Source organism: Gymnoscopelus braueri, assembly GCF_963280865.1.
Source record: "Gymnoscopelus braueri genome assembly, chromosome: 18".
Taxonomy (NCBI): Eukaryota; Metazoa; Chordata; class Actinopteri; order Myctophiformes; family Myctophidae; genus Gymnoscopelus; species Gymnoscopelus braueri.
Genome location: NC_137618.1, coordinates 19,347,781 through 19,368,780, shown reverse-complemented (window position 1 = coordinate 19,368,780; position 21,000 = coordinate 19,347,781). Strand labels below are relative to the sequence as shown.

General features: G+C 39.9%; 2 protein-coding genes across 4 annotated transcripts in view; both read right to left on the bottom strand.

Annotated features, from left to right (window-relative positions):
- ptpn4a (protein tyrosine phosphatase non-receptor type 4a) overlaps positions 1-8,511 on the bottom strand; it is a 115,460-nt gene extending 106,949 nt beyond the window's left edge. For both annotated transcript variants that reach the window (XM_080456587.1, XM_080456588.1), the window contains exon 1: positions 7,882-8,511. The gene's annotated coding sequence lies outside the window, so the exon portion shown is untranslated. The remainder of the gene's footprint in view (positions 1-7,881) is intronic.
- Positions 8,512-15,837: 7,326 nt separating this feature from the next.
- tmem177 (transmembrane protein 177) lies at positions 15,838-19,339 on the bottom strand. 2 transcript variants are annotated; one of them, XM_080412689.1, is made up of 3 exons: positions 19,252-19,339; positions 17,540-17,804; positions 15,838-17,307 (listed from the first exon to the last, which is right to left on the bottom strand). In XM_080412689.1, exons 2-3 carry the CDS (start codon positions 17,744-17,746, stop codon positions 16,576-16,578), a joined length of 939 nt encoding a protein of 312 aa, XP_080268815.1. In that variant the 5' UTR covers positions 17,747-17,804; positions 19,252-19,339; the 3' UTR covers positions 15,838-16,575. The 2 variants fall into 2 exon arrangements, with proteins under 2 accessions (XP_080268815.1, XP_080268816.1); XM_080412690.1 differs by having other exon boundaries at positions 17,546-17,804.
- Between the last annotated feature and the right edge of the window lie 1,661 nt (positions 19,340-21,000).

Here is a 21,000-nt window from a genome sequence, read left to right as displayed (position 1 = left end):
GGCTGACTTTAGGAGAGCGCTGGCTGCATGGCTGACTGAATGCATGGCTGTTTGATGAAGGGATGCATGCAGGACTGCCATGCAGACAGAGAGGTAGAACTGTTGCAGATGATACGATTGCGGCATTGCGCTTCCAACCCGAGACATTTTTACACCTCTGTACCGTCGCTATTGAGATACCCACCTAGGGATGAGACGATATGAAAATTACATGTCACGATTATTAAGAATAATTGTGATTAACAATATTATCGCGATAAATCAAACGTTGTGAGCTTGTAGATCTGCTATTTTTTGTGAATCATTTTAGTGCTGCACGATTAATCGAAAAAAGATCGTGATCTCGATTCAGACACCTATGCGATCTCGATTTTAAATTATGACGATATATATTTTTTTGCTTAATATTTTTATATTTACAAGTGTGTGAGAATCGTGTGAGAATCGTGATCTCAATTCTTATGGAGGAAAATCGTGATTCACATTTGAGCAAGAATCGTGCAGCCCTAAATCATTTTGTGTACAGTGAAATAAGAGCGTACCAAATGTGCTCTTTACAGGTCTGTTTGATCAAGTATAGAGGGTTTAAGACTGAGTGCTACTGAATTTTCAGCTCAACAAAAGCTAATTCATCCTGGTGTATGACGGAGGACAATTTCACGATAAATTAAAATCTCTGCGATACGATTATTGTGAGCGTTTTTTTATCACGATAAACAATAGCGATTATCGTCCCATCCCTGTACCCAACCATGCTGAATCACAGACATTGAAAAAAAAAGGTTAACTGCATTTGTACAATGTGTACTGTATGTTGCCTCGATGTGTAACGTCTTGTCGCAGATCTTATATCTAAACAAAGCAGTTTTAGAATGTTTACACACAATCGTGCGTCTTGATTCTTTTGCAAGGAGTCGCCAGTTCCGTGCCATCTCGTTGACAATCTTTGATCCCATTCTGAACTGGCCTTAAGAATCAACTGGCATCGATACAAGTTATGTTGTTAAGTTTAGCAACCGTAAACAGCAACATTTGATCAAACTCTGACTATCTATCTATGGCTCTGCCTGCAGCACTTCCCAACTGCAAACTATGGCCTGAGAGCATTCCAATGGGTCATAATGGAATGGGCAGGCAGCTGGTCCTCTTGGTTAAACATGAACAGGCTGTTCTTTGACAGGGCTGTCACTGAGAAGCAGTGAATGGAATTGTGGAGCCTGGCTGGCCTCAGTTAAATCAACTGGATGATCTAAGGAGGACCTTGACAGGGACATAGTACCAATCAGATTTACAATTCACATGTTTCTGACTCTTAGTTTCAATGTACTTTTTTACTTCAAAACTCCAATCCATACAAACCAAACGTGGGCATTACAAACAACTGCTACTACTGTAGATCGTCAGAGAATGAGAGCTTTTAAAAGGCAGAGTGACAAGATGGCCTCTGCTTTGTCACAATTTAATTGTTTAATAGTTATGAAAAGATTTGCCAATGCAACTATACATTAAAAGTTCCTATTTCAGGAGCTCTCTGAAGAAGGAGGTCCCATTTCCCGAAGCCCCTCCCAACCCCCTCGGAAGAGGCAGAGTCAAAACAACGCATCACACATCTATTCTATCTGACGTGACGTCACCGTACTGAAATATATTTTACACTCTTTATAACAAAGTAAATACATAACTTATATACACTTGCTATGTTTTTAGACAGAGCTAGCATTTGTATGTATTGGCTTGGGGGCGTGTCTAATATAAATTGTTGACCGGGGTCGCCCAGTGTGCTGTATTTTCTTTTGGTCCCCTCCTTTTTTCTCTCCATACCAAATCTCTTTGCCGAAAATAGTCAATCTACAAGTCCACAAGGCATGACGTGTCGTGAGCATGTCACAGAACGTTTGCCTATTATGTCTTCTGTCTTGCACAGAATAGGACACTAGGTTTCATGTGGTCAAGGGAATTATGCTATATCATGTTAGTCAAAACTACTGACTTACACCAAGGTGACAGTAGTAAATCTTCACTGTTGACCAGCCAGCCTGAGCTTCCGGCAATGAAATTGATCCTATACATGCAAACTACAGAAATTCTGGCTTCTTTGAAGCCTAACACCAGCGCTGCCCTGCATAGCCTATGCTGTAGTCTTCTTACCAAGACTGTCAGTTGACACCACTACTAAGAGCTGTCAACACTACAGAGCACCATGCTGAGTACTGGGGTGTGCCTTTCAACATCAAGACAAACCACAGTCGCAGTGAGAGGGGCTGAGGTTCGATAGGTGGAGGACAGGACAGTCAGAAGAAGGGGGACATCGCAAAGAAAAGAAAAGAAAAGAAAAGAAAGAAAGAAAGAAAGAAAGAAAGAAAGAAAGAAATGATGGTGTTGGCAGTGTAACAGAAATATTGCAATGCATTTTAAATAAATTAGTAGTATCCCTCTCTAAATAGCAGTGCCTGCCCTTATGGCAGCAACAGCCCATTATCTTAAGGGGATAAACACTACAGACTTTGAACTAAGTGGGCATAAAATTACCATCCTAGACAAATGTTCAAGGCAATTGGAAGAAACCCCATCAGAAAACACTATAGGCTAATGCGAGATTTTGGAAACTCATTAGCCTATTTAATGTATTGAGATTTAATTGGAGCCAGGAAAAATTCAGTCAAAATCTTGTGGAATAAGTCCTCTGTAAGCAATTTTTCAAAATTCATATAACAAAGTAATCTAAAGATGAATGTGTTAATGTAGCTAACAGCCTCAAAAATCACTTGAATGTAGCCTTGTTGTCTGTGTATTGTGGACAAATTAGCAGAATATGTCGGTAGAGAATAATTATGGACTAACAATAAACGTGCAAGCTATGCACCCAACTCAGGGTCAAATTCAAATTAAACAATTGACTAAATAATTGAGGAAAACTGTAAAACAATAAAATCTTGCTTTAATTTGCAGCATTTAATAATACATACAATTAATATAATACATCCAATTGCTATATCTGAACCCATTGCCTATGGCTCCAACTCCAATTCTGCTCCCCCGGGAACACCCTGCCCTGAGTTAGTAGGTGCAGTTTATCCCCAAAATAAGCTATACACACTCATATCACAATACTGAGGACTGGTTCAGGAGGTGTGTTACCCAGTAAAGAGTCAGTGAAGGCTGGTCATGACTTCAGGACACTTCAGCAGAGCACAAGCAAGAAAATGTAAGACACACTAAAAAGATGAGATTCTTTTCAGCAAATGTATGAAAATATACAATTAGAATAATATTTTAAAGCAATCAAGTAGTGAAACTATAAGTTCAAGCTAAAAGTTGTATCCAACAATATAACTACATGTGGGCCTACCCTTATATCATCATGTCTCTAAACAATACCAAATAACTCAAATCTATTTCAGACTCATATTACATCATTAACTCATGTTATACTATCAGTAGCTTTGATTATCGATCAATATCAATATGTGCACAAGGTCCCCCCAATCAATTGTTTTGTCTTTCTGTTGTGGAGAATCCCCTTATGTTTAGGATTAAATAATGACAGGGGAATAGCTAGATTCTAAATCTAAATCTATGTTTCAAGTGCAACATCACCACACTTACGGTGAAACAAGTGAAGAATTGTTGAAAACTGAGTCACACCTTAATTTGACCAAGCTCTTGGGGTTGTATCTCACTGTAAATAACTGCATGATCATGATATTCTACCTTTTACAACCTGCTATCTGAAACAGAGAGAGAATACTATGTCAACAATGAGCAGAAAATGTTTAAGCCATTACAGGTTTGGGAATGTTACACGCTTACTAGCCTGAGGCAAGTAATTTCAAGACCAAAATAATACTTGCTAGCCTGAATTTAGAATAGCACCTAATGGAAAAGGTTTGGGCAAGTGTAATATGTAATGGGACAACATTAATTCCAAATAGTTATTTGATCCCCTGCAATCAATTTAGAAACCTTGCCACTGGAATTCAAGGAATTGGACTGGCTCTTACATTTCTGTTTACAGTGACCATCCAGAATTAGAACAATTCTTTATAGAACAACTAATTATAGACTGCCATCAGTTTGGTTGTACTCAGACACAGACTCATTTGAGGGCTTACCGGTAACGTGTGGTTACAGTCATTTGAATCTGTATCTGAATTTGTCACTGTGCTGTGGCCATAAACACTGTTGCATTATGTGCCATTAAAGCATCGGTCCGGGGACCCCCAGGGGTCCTGGAGGGTTGTTCCAGGAGGTCTCCAGCAAGAGCAGTTAATGTAGCATCACAATCATTTTAACCACTTTATCCATTTATTTGTTGGCTATTCAAAAATACCAGATCTACCAGCTCACAGCGTGGCACAAAGTACATCTAAAAAACAAATTTGGAAAAATCTCAAAAATGTTTGGGAAAAAAAAAAAAACACAAGTCTTCTCTTCTGGGGGTCCCTGGCAGAATAAAAATTCAAATGGGGGTCCACGCCACGGTCCTGGACACGAAAATGTTTGAGAACCACTGCATTAAAGCACCGTTGAAAATAAAAATGACAGGAAAGACAACATGCACCCAGATATTCCATACAGCATGTTGTCTCAGCAACGACGGCCTGACAAAGCAAGCAGCAAGGATCTGACTGACTGCGACCCAAAAGATGTGGCACGGATGGTGGAGGATTACGTCATCGAGGAAAAAAGAAGAGGACGTTTCGTAAGAGCTGTCCTCACATCCATTCATTCCAGAGCACATCATTGACGGGCTGTGGTGGTCAGGTCTGCCATACCTGAGTAAACATCCGATCATTCAGTCTAATGATGCATGCAGTAAAAGAGGGCTCGTAATAATTGCAATAAACTGATTACCAACAGGCCTTCTAGTGAGTGCAGTTTCTGCAATAACACAAACTAAAGATGTTTTGCAACAGCGGACACTCTTGTAATAAACTGTAAATAATATAAACCTGAAATTACGTCATATTCTTGCCGAAGAACATGATAATAACCAGTGGTGGGAAAAGTATTCAAATTTGGTACTTAAGTAATCAATAAAGTAGTATCAATACTGCAATGTAAAAATACTCTGTTAAGACAAGTAAAATTCCAGAATTAAAAATGTACTGAGTAAGGTACATTTATTGGTATCAAAATGTACTTAAAATACCAAAAGTAGAATTTATTATGCAGAATGTCCCATTTCACAAGTTGTCACATGTATAAAAATCTTTTGAAAATGCGAACTTTAGTAACTAAACTATTCAAATAATTGTAGTGAAGTAAAAGTACAATATTTGCCTCTGTAATGTAGTGGAGTAGAAGTATAGAACATTGGAAATACTCAAGTAAAGTAAAAATATGTCAAAATTGTACCCAAGTACAGTACTTAAGTACATGTACTTAGTTACTTTACATCACTGACACCGAACAATACTTCTGGAACTTGCCAACCCCCTGCTGACTGTTATGCCTCCAAAAATAATAACCATTAACATAATAAGGCTATTCAAAACGAGCTCAACTAGAGATAGCAACATTGCAGCCAAATCGGACGCCCACCAGCTTGCAACATTCCTGCAGGACTTGAACACACGAATAAGAGCTCTGTATGGGGTGGTTTACTGCAAAATAGGAACGTAATACACGCCAAGTGTCTAGGCCTGTCACAATTATTTTTTATCGTTGCAAAAAATTGTGGAAATAGCAGATCTGAGGCGTTGTGAGCTTGTAAATCGGCAATTTCCACTATTAATGTTTTTTTAAAGTATAAAGTTATTAAATCCGTCAGTCAATTTCTTTGTATATTTAAGTTATTTTCATATCTGCCCTGTGCATACTTCAAAGCCTAAAGGCCAAAACAGAAATGGAATTTTTATTCATACAGTTATGCTCACCAGTGTTCAATGACAAAAACACAATTAATGTCAATCAATTGTCAAGTACAATGTCATAATTGTGACAGCCCTACAAGTGTCCATAGGGTTATAAAATGTGTGACATCTGCAACATAGGTAATGCATGGCTGTTCCATTCCGCCAGCCACAGAAAGTAAGCTGACAGACATTGACTGGGCTAAAGCAGTGGTTCTCAAACTTTTTCATGTCAAGGACCCCCAAATTGACACTTATTAGCCCGCGGACCCCCATTTGAAAAGATATGCCAGGGTCCCCCATAAGAGAAGATTTTTACAGCTCTAGCAGTGATTCTCAATTTTTTATTTCAAGGACCCCCAGTTTCACATGCATTAGGCTACGGACCCCCATTTAATGGCATTTTTATCTCTGGTACCCATATATTTATATTGTAAAATCAATGTTAATTTAACTCAGAGAGTGAACAAATATTTGTTCACTCTCTGAGTTACAGACCTTATGATAAGGGTCCATTTGATTTTGTTCCTAAATATCTATCATTTAGCTCAAGGACCACTGGTGGTCCCCGGACCACTGTTTGGGAACCACTGGGCTAAAGTAACAGTTAGCTAAAATGCACCAGCCAGGGGCACAACGCTGCTCGTTTTATGAATTGACTTCCATTGCTTTGACCAAATTCAACCTCGAGTATATTGCAAAAAGAACAGCATTTGATTTCACGTGACCAACAGCCTTGTTGGGCTTCATTATCCAGCTTCGGTTGTGCAAAAACAGCAAGTTGGGGGGTTAAAAGTGACAGTGCTAAGCTAGCTGGCTAGCTAGTCTAGTTGGAAACCGGAACACTCGCCCCAAAACACGCTCGCCCCCAGCGGTTCTTGTATTCTTATATTTGTTTTACTGAGGTTAAGCCTAAGGTTGGAAATAAGAGTAGGGTTTTAAGTTTAGGGTTTACGCATAGTTTTACTGAGGTTAATGTTAATGAACTTGCGTTTAGGAATAAGGTTAGGTGTAGGCATAGTTTTACTGAGGTTACGTTTAGGAAAAATATTAGGTTTGGTTTAGGCATAGTTTACTGAGGTTAAGTTTGGGAATAAGGTTAGGCATAATATACTGATATTACGTTTAGGAATAAGGTGAGGTTTAGGCATAGTATTACTGAGGTTACGTTTAGGAATAAGGTTAGGTTTACACATAGTTTCACTGAGGTTTAGGAATACCAGGTGGCGACCGTTCCGAGGTCACCGGTTTTGCCCCGGGGCAACTGTGTTTCGGGGCGAGCGTTTTGGTATTCTTTTAGTTGACTTGTCTTCTAAAAAAGGCTCCTTTCATAAGCGACCCAAAAAAATGACGTATTCTTTTTAACAGAGAAAAGTGACGTCGCGAGCCCGTGTCGACACTTTTTTCAATAGAAAATACGTCTTTTTTTCTCTCTCTCCCTCTCTCTCTCTGCTTCTTTTGGCTGGAGCTCCACCAACGGTCTCGGGACCCAGTGGTGGAAAAAGTACTCACATTTATTACTTAAGTAAAAGTATCAATACTGCAATATAGAAATACTCTGTTGCCAAGTAAAAGTCCGGAATTCAAAATGTACTTGAGTAAAAGGTACAAAAGTATTGGAATTAAAATATACCTAAAGTACCAAAAGTAAGTACTCATTATGCAGAAATATAATGTCCCTATTTCAAGTTTTCAAGTGTATAAAAATCGCAGAATAGCAGATCTACAAACTCATAATGAGTCGCATCGCGACGCCCTGTGAGCTTGTAGATCGGCTATTTTCAAATGACCGAAGTGGCTGAAGTGGTTAATGTATGTTTTGTAATAATAAAGTAACTAAAGTTTTCAAATAATTCTAGTGGAGTAAAAAGTACAATATTTGCCTCTGAGATGTAGTGGAGTAGAAGTAAAAGTACTGAACACTTAAAATACTCCAGTAAAGTAAAAAAAAAAGTAAACATCGTACTTATAAGTACAGTACTTGAGTACATGTAGTTAGTTACTTTCCACCACTGCAAGTCCTTACCGTCATCAACTGTTCCAGGGGCGTCCAGGTTTTTTGGAAGGAATTATGATTTGCTGTAGAAGGAAATAATGGTTCGTGTCGGGCGGGGGGCGGCAGGGGGGGCAACACGGAACCCGAACATCCACGTTCAGTTACACCCGCTGCGACCACCGAACCGGAGCAGCATCATCATCATCTTCATCACTTCTCCTCCTCCTCCTCTCCGAACACATCCAACAGACAGACCGCCGGGGCCTCCTCCAGCCCAGGTCCTCCTCCTCCTCCTCCTCCTCTTCTTCCTCCTCCTGGCTCGATCCTCACGCGAATAATCCACACGCCAGAAGCAGAAGAAGCCCCCACAGTAACCATTGGCTAGATACGACGACAACAACGACCAGTGGGGGGATTATTTCGGGCAGGAGAAAACGATATATGCAGTAATAATCCAACGCGAAAAGACGATGTGACCGGCATAGATGTCAGGATTTAGATGACGATCGGACAACAGGATCAGACAGATATCGCGTCTCTTCTGACTTTCTCTCCCAGCAGCAGTAGATCCCGTCCGTTGTCAGTTGTGTGTGTGTGTGTGTGTGTGTGTGTGTGTGTGTGTCTCTGCAGCTGCTCGCCTGTCTTGCAGCGCACAGGGGCTGATCATCAGCATAGCAACGTAATGGCGCAAAGCTCGCAGCTCTAGCGCCACCAGCGCACAGGGGCGGGACCACGGCGCGGGAGGGAGGCAGTGTTGCCAGATTATGCGAGAGAAACAAGCAAACCAGGTCTATGAAAACAAGCCCAAAAGAAGCAACTATGGACGGTCCACACATTAGTCTAGGACCTGGCTAAGATATGTATGCAATTAATTTAGGAGAGAATATCTCGACTGTTCTTGGCTAATATGATTCAGGTGGTGGCCATATTGGATTTGGCCACTATGATGACCCCGAAGGTCGCTGGCTCGGGCATCATCATCATAATCTGTTTAAAGTCCGCTTTCCAGGCTCCGCTGGGTTGGACTGGGTTCTCGCTATGGCTTTCTTCCACCGGGAACGGTCCATCCATGGCCATCTCGTGATTGATGCCGAGTGCTTTCATGTCAGCTAATACGGTCGTCTGCCAGGTCTTCTTAGGCCGGCCACTGGGTCTTGTCCCCTCCAAGTTGATCAACATTACTTTCTTCACCCAATCATTCTCCTCCTTCCTTACAACGTGTCCGTACCATCGCAGTCTGCGTCTCCTCACCACATCCACTATGGCCTCCACTCCCATCTTCTGTCTCAGCTCTGCACTGATCTTTCTCTCCCTCAGTTCTCTCCCTCAGTGACACACCGCACATCCATCTGATCATCCTCATCTCTGCTCTGTTCAGCTTCTCTTCATGCTCCACCCTCAGGGCCAATGTGACATGTCTCGCTTCCATATGTCATGCCACTTCTGACGCAGGCTGAGTACACTTGCCCTTTCATCTTCAGGGATGGGGCCTTGGATGTTAGGAAGGGCATGAGTTCCCTGAACTTCTTCCATCCACTTCTCACCCTCGCCATGCGCCAATGCTAAATCATTAGAGCATGCCCTGAGTTATATGGAACAAATTTGGTGCTTTTAGATTGATTCACGCTAAAAATTAAATATTCTTATGTCCCTGGACTGTAGATAAGATGACCGTTTTTAGCTGTCTCTTTTAGCTGTTCTGTCATAAAATTTGATAATGTACACTCTTCTGTTTCCCTAAACATTCTGAACATTTTGAGCACCTCAGAAAAATCTGTAGCTCCAATGGTTTGGAAGATACAGCCATGTTTGAAGTAGCGCACCAGGTGTGGTCATTTTAAAAAGGGCGTGGTCATTTTCGGGTATTATATTATAAGTTGATCCTTAGTAAGTAGTAAGGTCATATTAGCCAAGAACAGTTGAGATACTCTCTCCTAAATTAAGTGCATAGTTCATACATATCTTAGCCAGGTCCTCTACTACATGAGGGCATTTGAAAATAGCAGATCTACAGCCGGTTGTGAGCTTGTAGATCTGCTATTTTCTAAAGAATCTTGAAAAAAGTGAAACATGTTGGGGAAAAAAATGAAACTTTTAACAACAAATCAATCAATCAATCAAAACAAGCCCAAAAAACTTAACCACCAATATTTACAAGCAGCTTTACAGGAAAAACAAGCCCAAAGTTGCTTATAATAAGCAGATATGGCAACACTAGAGAGAGGGCGTTTGTTTTTAAAGCTGTACACTCCGTAGTACGACGGTGTCGCTTCTCCGCAAGAAGAACTGATCTACAAGCCAACGACAACCAGAGGTGGAACGTAACAAAGTATATTTACTCAATTAATCCAGTAGCCTACTTTACTTTAAGTATAATTTTAAGGTAAAATTTTTTAAATACTTTACTTGAGTATTTCAATTTTTCGATAAAATGTACTTTTCACCCTCTTCCACTACAACTATTTGACAGCTTTAGTTACAATTAAGTCACTTTGTAGATCTAGGTCAGAGGTCTTCAACAGGGGGTCCGCGGAGGTACTGCAGGGGGTCCGCGAAATTGTTGTTTGATTAAACAATATTTTTGTTTGAAAAAAAAATTTGTTTGAAAAAAATGTTTTTTTCTTTTTTTCCCCAAAATGTCAAATTGTCTTAAAACATAACATGAATCCATAGCAAACAGATAAATGGAGGCACAATGCACAATAACATGGTATGTTTATACATATTTTGTAGAGAATTTTTATTTTTCACGCCTACTGGGGCAGGTGCGTATAGGAGCAGGCAATATAAAACACAATTGTATACATGAATATACAATATATGTGGTAGCCCCCCCTACCCTACGAGGTAGGGGGTCCCTGCTCCATCTCCCGATCAGTTTGGGGGTCCCTGGCCTGAAAAGGTTGAAGACCCCTGATCTAGGTTATTATTTTTGAAAACACTTAAGCCCTATTTTATACTTTGTCTATTGAAAAATAACCGATCTACAAGCTCACAACAAGGTGTCACATTGCAAGCTTGTAGAGCTGCTATTTTTGAAAAGTAGGCTATAGTACTTTTTACTTTCGTCCTATATTTGATGCTAATACTTTTGTATTTTTACTCGAGTCAAATTTTGAATGCAGAGTATTTGTGGTATTGCTACTTTTACTTAGGTAAAAAAAATGGAGTGCATTTTCCCACCACTGCTGGCATTGATCAGCTTGTAGATCAGTTTGTTTTGGGGTTTGGGGGGGCAATGACACCCTTAAGGCGTAGTTAAGAGCCCAATTAAACCTCTTTTAAAAGTCCTCATGCAAAGGAAAAGGGATATACTTGCTGCCAAAACATTTTTATTCAGGCCAAATCTGCTTATGAATGAGTGTGAGAGAACAGGTCTGGTGATACTGTACACAGCCTCCCGGTATAAGGAAAGCCCACAAACACAAAAGACACTTTATTTTAGTCAAGTGGTGGTTGGGGACTGGGGTGTGTAAACAGAATGACAGAGAAAGCATGAGTGTAATAATAGCCTACAGTTGTTACAGTGTAAGTCATGTTATCTTCTATTATTGCCATATGGGATGACTGAAAGATGATATCTCAAACCTACACACCATACAATCACGCACATACTGTACGTACACACACACACACACACACACACACACACACACACACACACACACACACACACACACACACACACACACACACACACACACACACACTGGAGCTAATATGACAGCTTCCATGGAAAGACAGCATTCCCCTCAGAGAGTAAAATGTAATACAAATTACATAACATTTCTCTGGGTGATTGGAGAGGTAGTTGAGATGTGTTTCATGAAGTTGCACAGTTCAACGTGGCCTTTGTTTACATGCTGTTCTTTGGCTTTCAGACTACTCTGTCTGTCTGTCTGTCTGTCTGTCTGTCTGAAACAGTAATAATCCTTGTTGCCTTGCATGCAGTTTGTAATTTTGGTTGTTTGTGTCATGGGGCTTTTCAAAATCAGAACGTCATTGCCATCATTCATTACTCACACAAGGGCATAGGCCTACTTGTTTTGGCATAGGCCGACTGTAGTTGCAGTGAACCCATTATTGAATACTGAACAAATTATTGAAAGACATACTGTACATACAGTGCACTACAGAAAACTGAACTAACATTCAGGCAGACAGTAATTAAGATAGGAGTCAAAGCTCACAATTTATGCCAAAAACTGCAATGGCTTAATTTGTCCTTGTTTCCATTTCAACTGAACTAAATTCTTACCAATTAATAAGTTACAGTACAATTACCACTTCTTCATATGAAAGTGGATCCGGAATGTATTGTGCAACTGTTCCAAAGTGAGAGGGTCGCACTGCACTGCAACAAATACGTCAGTGTCACTTGCATATTGGCTGAAAAGTACAGAAAAAAGCTGATATTGTTGTCATCCAAGCTAAAGATGAGCATTACCGTGAGACAATTATGATCCTCTGATTATGTTGGTCCTCTTGATTGAATATGAGAAAAAAATCAGGGCTTTGACATAAAGAATGTACACAAAGGTTGCACTGGCTTACATCATTCATGCCGTTCCATCACTGTCTATTACCTTTCCTGTAACGCAATTACAAACTGGCATAAAAAAAATCATCCTTAGAAAATATGTCATATAAATGGAACCGTATCCCTCATTGGGACTGTAAAAGACTGACGCTAACAAAACTGGGGACACGCAATGTGGGCTGTGCTGCCCCCATGTGGCTTGAAAAAGAAATGTCCTGTAATAGGACAAACAATGGGCCATTGTAACTCTCTGTGTGCTGTATTGAGGGAAGCCAGGGGATGTAATGAAGTGCTGAAAACAAGACAATAAGCCCAGTGTTGTTGACATACTTATGCTGAAGTCCACTTTGTAGTCAGGGAAATTGCAGGGTACACTTACAAATTCAGTGAAAGTTGTGAAAAAGTGGATATTATTCTTGCACATTAAATTACTTTTCCTTAGGAATTCCTTATCTGCATTTTTGGTGCACATTTTCGGCTTTGCAAAGTCAGAATGAATGAATATCAGAGAGTGAATCCCCCTTTCAAAGCATTATGCTCCGACACATTTTTGAATACCATACTGCAATGTTGCCTGCAATCACAGACTGTTTATTTAAGTTTAAGTCTAAAAGTGTATTTTAACACTCCAAATGTAACATTTAAAATTGTTTAATGCAAAAATGACCTCCAATGGTCATGGCAAACGAATACTTAATAAGAGCAATACATTTTCACTTTCTCCTTTTGCCTTTCACTTCCACTTTTCTCCTACAATCTATAACACCAAATAGTACCTTCAAAACATACGTCTCAGTAAGGCTTACAAGCCATTTTGTTGTTGGCACTACCATTCACAGATGACTTATTATTGCAAAGTTGACATACAATTTTACCAATCATAATTCATAAAACGATACTACTAAAGCACCATTTTGCATCAACTTATACTTTAATGTCTACACTGCAATGTAAAGGCGTCAGTGTCTATCTGCAAGTGTTAATTACATGCTTCCATATTTAGTTTGGCCTGCAGGGCACGAGACAAGAGATGTGATTAAAACACTATATCTGAACCTCATCAATATGCAGACAGACAACCTAAGAGACCCTGGGCACTATATGATAAGTTACAAGATTCCACTAAGCGGAATATTAAGATTACTATCACTAAACAAATTATCTAAGGTCGTGAGAATGATGCGTACTGTAGCTACCTACGAGTGTAATTCCCCAGTGAGATTATCATCTTAAAAGAAAAGGCTCAGAGATAACCGTTTCATATTGTTTGCAACCAGGGGTGCAACAGTTAATCGAACTAATCGATTAAAAAAATACATTTTAATAAAATGATCGATTGGGTGTTGGAGACAGATATCTTTCGCAGGCCTAGTGGAAAATAATGCAAGCGTCACATTTCAATGTAACATTTACAGTACGTATGCACTTGTGGACATCATGTACGTACAACAGCTCCTTGACGCAGGGGACAATTCTTTGTTATGTCTTGCACTTCCATATTTACACAGCAAACACAAATGCAAGACTTCAAAGCGCTAGTTCATTGTACGAAGTTACATAATAGATTCCAATATGGTTTTACTTGCCTTTCTGAGTTGGTACCATAGTTTTGATTTGCATATGGTACCACTCACCAGGTGCAATGCACACTTTAAGTTAAATCAAATCAATAAACCATTTGGTTGGGTCACATAAAACGCTTGCACATAAATTCCTGACATGGAACTTCAAGGTCATTGTTAAGGCCCGTACAGACTGCAGGAGATTGGGTCCGATATTGCTGTCGCCGACATTTTTTGGCGCTCGCCGACAAAACCTCCCGATCTGACGCAGATCGGCCTTTGATCTGCGAGATAATGCTCGCTGTGTGTGAAAGGCTCCGCGAGACGATATGGCCGCGATTATCCGCTCTGCGACGGCTTTCCGACCGTTTTCAGATAACTACCATGTTAGATATTCAGCTCTGTCTGGGACAGGACAGCAGACAATATCATACACTATGAACGGGGCTGCGACCACCTTGCGAGGAGGTGCACGCTACAGCCAATGAGAGCACATTACAGCCACCGTGGCTAGGGGGGCGTCGCTGGATCTGACCACAACAAACAGTCCCTACCGCAATATTATCGTCCAGTCCTGTATTAAGTTAACATTATAAAACAAAATGAGAGAGTGAGCGAGCCTGGTGGGCTGTTTATTTTAGAGGAATTGTACAGAGAGAGAGAGACAGACAGAGAGTGAGAGCGAGAGCGAGCTCTCTCTGTGTGTGTGTGTGTGTGTGTGTGTGTGTGCAGCATGTGCACGTTGTGTCAGAACAGCGTTGCCAGATGTTGCGAGAGAAATAAGCAACCTGGTCTATGAAAACAAGCCCAAGAAAAGGCCACTTGAGCACTTTAAACCTATTTACAAATACATTGGATATTTGAAAATAGCCGATCTACAAGCTCACAACGCGTCGCAGCTATTTTCAAAGAAAAATCTTGAGAAAATTGTGGAATATTTTCCAAATCCACACAAATCTTGTATGAGGGTCTATGATAGCACAACATATTTACAGAAGGGGGGTCTGCGGACAAATACATATTATGTGTTGTTTAAACCACTGGTTTAAACAACATTAGGAAACAAGGCCAAATAAGCAACTATACAAATAAGCCCAAAAAATGCACCCCGCAACAACCAATATTTACAAGCAACTCTACAGAAAAACAAGCCCAAAGTCGCTTATAATAAGCGGACATGGCAACGCTGTCACTGACCGCTTCTGCGCACTTGACGAGAAAGAGAGAGAGAAAGAGCGAGAGAGGGGGGAGAGGGAGAGAGGCATATCACGGGATACGTCGATTAAAATGAATTGGAATAAACTCAAATGTATGTATTGGGTCTGACTCTGGAGATAGCATCCTAGTGAACTATCCTACAGTGTGTCAGCCCTTGTCGGGGATCAATCCTGTTGTGAAGACCACAACGATATTATGACAGCCGATTTCAAGAAATAAACTCCTGCAGTGTGTAATGCTTAACGATCAGATAACCCCCCGAGCACTTTAAGGTCCTGCAATGTGTACCTGCCTTTAAAGATCTAAACCAGGACAATTGTGTGGTGACTCTGGTGAGTCCTTCAGTTGATATTTTCTAGCAAAATACTGTGTTTCACTCAATAATGTTCGGTGATGAAGGCTGGATAGCCGAAACATTTGTCATCAATGTCAATATTATGAGGCATATGGAACAATAAAATGTATTAACTTTTATTTCTGAGTGTGACCCTCCATGGTTTGATCTACTCAATAATGTTCAACATTTCTAAATATTTATAAAAAAAACATATTGTTTTGAATATTTATTAAATGTTTTTGGTAGATATTTGTAAACACATTTTTATTAATTATTATTACTCAAAAAGTTTTTAAATCATAATCACACATCATGTACTTGCGATAATATTTTTTATATATTTTGTACATTTAGAAGCATTGTCTTGATGTATTTGATAAGTGCATGTGATACCTGCCCATTTAGGGCTATACCTGATTGAATCTTGATTGCAAACACACCCCCAATGGAGATCACCTGTGTCCTCCCCTATAAATGTGTTTTCCCTGCTGTGCTATTTCCTGAAGAAGACCTTGCAAGGTCGAAACGTTGGTTTCTCATCCAAATAAATCCTGCATCGTGGCTAAGAGTGTGCTGCCTTTTTCTTTATTCACATTGTGAGCTTGTAACATTTTAACAATACATATCTTGTATGAGGGTACCTCGCACAAAATATTTTCAGATGGGGGTCCGAGGACAAATACATATTGAGGTATTTGGTAAGAAAATTTGATTTTGTCCATATCATTCAGCCTTAGTTGGATGTCTTTCGTTCTCAAACCTTGTTATATCAAGGACCCCCAAATTAATATCGATATTGTGACGATAATACTGTATTGTGACAATAATATACATTTTCTCTGTAAAAAAGAAAAGAGCAGTTCTACAAGTCCACAACGCGTTGCATCGCAAAGCGTTTTGAGATTGTAGATCGTCTATTATGGCTATTTTTGAACTTTAAAAAAAAGTATTAAAACACTTATGCCATTATCACAGTATTAGGATATCCAAAATCCCAGACAATATCCATATAATATAGACATATAGCCTACGTCCAACACACAATATCCAGTCTCACCCCACAATCCTCATACTTTCTCCTCCTTCAGCAGATTGAGGATACCGTCTCTCCTTGACGTGTAAGGTGCATGTTTCAGCTTGAGGACGTTAGCAGGGAACAGGTTCCCGCTGGGCGCATACATCTCTTCTCCCTTCTCTCCCATCAGTGAGCGTAGCGTCTTGTTCCTGGACAGGATCTTGTCATAGAACTCCACCCCTCCCTTGGCATAGGCACGGGACACTCCAGCCGCGAGCTGGTCCGTGTTGTAGTCCGTCCACTGGCTGATGGAATCCGAGGCGAGGAAGTACGATACGGCACCCAGCCCCAGTGCCGCAACATTCGCAGCCCCACGGAGCAGCACGGGTCCAGTGTGGAGCGCAAAAACCTGCTTCAGAAACACGCTGTAGAACCATACTCCACCCAGACAAACGGGTGCCACCGCAGCACCCACAACGGGCCCTCCAGACTGCAAGCGGGCCACTTCTCGCGCTATAGCAAACTTCTGCGCCTCGGAGGATAAAACCAGCGCTTGCTTCAGGGCGGCACCAGAGCTACTGTCCCATTCTACCATTTTACCGTTGATAAAAACGTTGCGGTTGGTGATTCCGGCCGAGTCATCGGCTGTGCTGTTGAAGTTGGCGGGGAGGCCGATCTGAGCCCCTGCCGGAAGCCAGGGGACACCAGCACCGACCGGGTGGAAGCCAAAGGAGGCAAACGCAGAGTACTTCTCGGGTGAGCTGATGCCATAGTCCTTCAGCACCTAAGAATGATACATACATACATACATACATACATACATTTGTCATTATGAAGGTGAATTAACTCTTGACGTAAGAGTTTGTCTCCATTACAAAAGCTATATCGTTTTAATTTATGCTTTTCTAACCCCATCTTATGCAATTCTTAAATGGATACTTGAATGGTAAAAAAAAGAAAAGAAAGAAAGACAAAACATAAGCAATGGGGTGGTGTATTTTGGTTAGAGCACTAACAATTACCTCCTGGAAGACCTCACTCAGCTTGTCAGAGAGGCTGGCCGGCTCTCCTTTGTGAAAGGCCTGGTAGAGCTGTCTATAGGACATGTCAGGGAATACATGGTAGAACATGTTGGCCACAAACACCCCACTGCAGCTGGCGATGAGCAGAGGAGTGCGATACCTCTGGAGAAGCACAGTATACTTGAGGAACGAAGAGGCCATGTTGGCGTTTGGCGGCTATTTTAGTGTTGGATAGTGTACGGACATCAGATGGACGCATCTGTGAAGAAAGACAATCACAGTCAGTTTGTGAGTTAACTACATAACCCCGTAAACCCTACATACGTGGTAGACAGGGGTACCCCAGGGCTCTCTACTAGATCATCTAGTATTTCTCTCTATAGCAGATCTACTACAAGTTATTTTGTCGCAACATTACCCGGTGTGAGCCTGCCGTGTAGATATTTTCGCTGAATGTCTCCCCCGGAATAAGAAGTGGTTAAGAAAACACTACTTTATACTATTCGAAAATAGTTGATCTCCTTGTAAATCAAGTATGAAAATGTTTGAATTGCGGGGGGAAATGTTTGCTCAAAATAGGGATGCAGGGTTAATACCATTAAGCTGATGTCTCATAGGTATTGGTTGAATTATTCTCAAGCAATATCCCATAATTAATGATGGGTGATGAAATAGTAATTCAACTGAATTAATATAGCAAACGAATTAATCTAACGTTTACCATATGGCTAGCCTGGTAAACCCTCCCTCCGGAAATCTCATTTGTATTAGATTTCCGGAAGGGGGGGGGGGGGGGTTTACCATACGGCTGCACATGAAGAAGACATACATTTGAGTCATCAACTTCTAAGTCTAGGGCATGCTAACTTTATTACTCTGATCTAAACAGCAGTGGTGGAAAGTAACTAAGTACATTTACTCAAGTAGTGTACTTAAGTACAATTTTGAGGTACTTTCACTTTAGTGGAGTATTTTCAATTTGCAGTATTTTACTTTTACTCCACTACATCTCAGAGGCAAATATTGTACTTTTGCTCCACTACAATTATTTGACAACTTTAGTTAGTAGTTACTTTGTAGATTTTGATTATTATTACAAAACATACATTAACCACTTCAGCCCTGTATACATTTAGGCCATTTGAAAATAGCCGATCTACGAGCTTGTAGATCTTATATTTTCAAAAGATTTTAATACATTTTTGAAAAATTGTGAAATGGGATATTCTGCATAATGAGTACTTTCTACTTTAGGTACTTTAATTACATTTTTATACCAATACTTTTGTACTTTTACTTAAGTACATTTTGAATTCCGGACTTTAACTTGCAACAGAGTATTTCTTCATTGCAGTATTGGTACTTTGACTTAATTAAAAAAATATATGTATTTTTTCCACCACTGACTGTCAATGACAGCAATTCATCGAGGTGACCTATCGTTGCCACACTGACAACAGATGGTAACAACACGATAATAAATGTAGTTTTCTGTGATACGTTGCCAACAATAAAGGAGACAGCATGTTTAGAAGAAACACTATGGTGTGTTACTTCATTACAAGGACAATAGAGTTATAATATAATACAAATTGACATGTTATGTAGTAATTAATTACAAGGACAATAGAGTTATAATAAAAACGTACATGTTATGTAGTACTTCATTACAAGGACAATAGAGTTATAATATAATAATAACTTACATGTTATGCAGTAGTACTTCATTACAAGGACAGCTAGAAGCAAGCTTACATATGAATTAAAGCCGGAAACCAGTTCAGTCCTGCTGTTGCGCGACAGTTTTACGACATACAACCATGAATGTAGCCCCTATGAAACCTCTCCCTCCGCTGTATAGCTCCGAGATGAGGTTCCTCGTTTCCCTCTGCCGTTTGAACAGGACATTGTCGCACATTTTCCACTTTACATGTTTCTTACCCCTTTCTGCACATCGTATCCAAAAAGTAAAGCTTTTCCGCCATTCTCTCAGATGTTTTAAGTTCTAGCGCACCATAAAAGCTATCCAACGAGTTGAAGAAAGTATTTAATTTGCCTCGGTCCTCATCCGGTTAAATTTTTTTAAGACATTGCGCAAGAGTTGTACCCGTAGAGATAACGTTACTGATTTCCCTACTGGTCAAATGTTGAATTGCATCTTCTAATGCAAAATATTATGGAACCGGCTGAGGACAGAGACGAATTAAATACTTTTTTCAACTCGTTGGATAGCTTTTATGGTGCGCTAGAACTTAAAACATCTGAGAGAATGGCGGAAAAGCTTTACTTTTTGGATACGATGTGCAGAAAGGGGTAAGAAACATGTAAAGTGGAAAATGTGCGACAATGTCCTACTCAAACGGCAGAGGGAAACGAGGAACCTCATCTCGCAGCGGAGGGAGAGGTTCCGTCGGAGCTAGAGTCTATGCAGTGGTGGAAGAAGTACTCACATTTTGTACTTAAGTAAAAGTATTAATACTGCAATGTAGAAATACTCTGTTACAAATAAAAGTCCGGTATTCAAAATGTATCTGAGTAAAAGTACTAAAGTTTTGGTGTCTAAATGTACTTACCAAAAGTAGTTGGTAGCTACTCATTATGCAGAATGTCCCATTTCACAAGTTTTAAATTTTTTTTTTTTTTAATATAGCAGATCTACGAGCTCACAATGGTTGCATGACACATTGTGAGCTTGTAGATCTACTATTTTCAAATGGCCGAAATGGTTGAATGTGTGTTTTGTACAGGTTTTGTAATAATAATCCAAATCTACAAAGATAAAATAATTGTAGTGGAGTAAAAGTACAATATTTGCCTCTGAGATGTAGTGGTGTAGAAGTAGAAGTACTGGAAATTGGAAATACTCCAGTAAAGTGAAAATTCCTCAAATGTGTAGGCTACTTAAGAAGTACTTGAGTAAATGTACTTTACACCACTGCAAATTTAGCTGCAATCCATATAAAGTACAGTCATTTAGTAGCTTCCAAAATGTAATAGGATATTATTTATTTATTGCACAATTGATATGCTTCATAATCATCAATCGCCCTAAATTGTTGCGTTTTGTAGTTTGAGAAAAGGGTACGGAATGGTCCACCAGGGGTCGTATTTTATGCAGAATCATCAGGGTTTTACAGCAAAGCGCCATGTAAAATAAGTACTAGTTTGTCATCATTGTCACTCAGTGGTGTAAAGCAACTAAGTGCATGTACTCAAGTACTGTACTTAAGTACAATTTTGAGGTATTTTTTACTTTCTTCAGTATTTATCAATTCTGAGTACTTTCTACTTTTGATACCTTAAGTACATTTTGATACCAACACTTTATACTTTTACTTATGTAAATGTTGAATTCCTGACTTTTACTTGTAACATAGTATTTCTACATTGCAGTATTGATACTTTTACTTAAGTAAAAAAGGTGAGTACTTTTCCCCACCACTGCAATGTAAGCA

Bases quoted from the DNA above. Each gene is read 5' to 3' on its own strand.
- tmem177 (XM_080412689.1), bottom strand. From the start codon at position 17,746: ATGGCCTCTTCGTTCCTCAAGTATACTGTGCTTCTCCAGAGGTATCGC. The intron at 17,308-17,539 runs GTTAGTGCTCTA...TATCATTCTTAG, and splicing joins AGGTCTTCCAGGAGGTAATT to GTGCTGAAGGACTATGGCAT.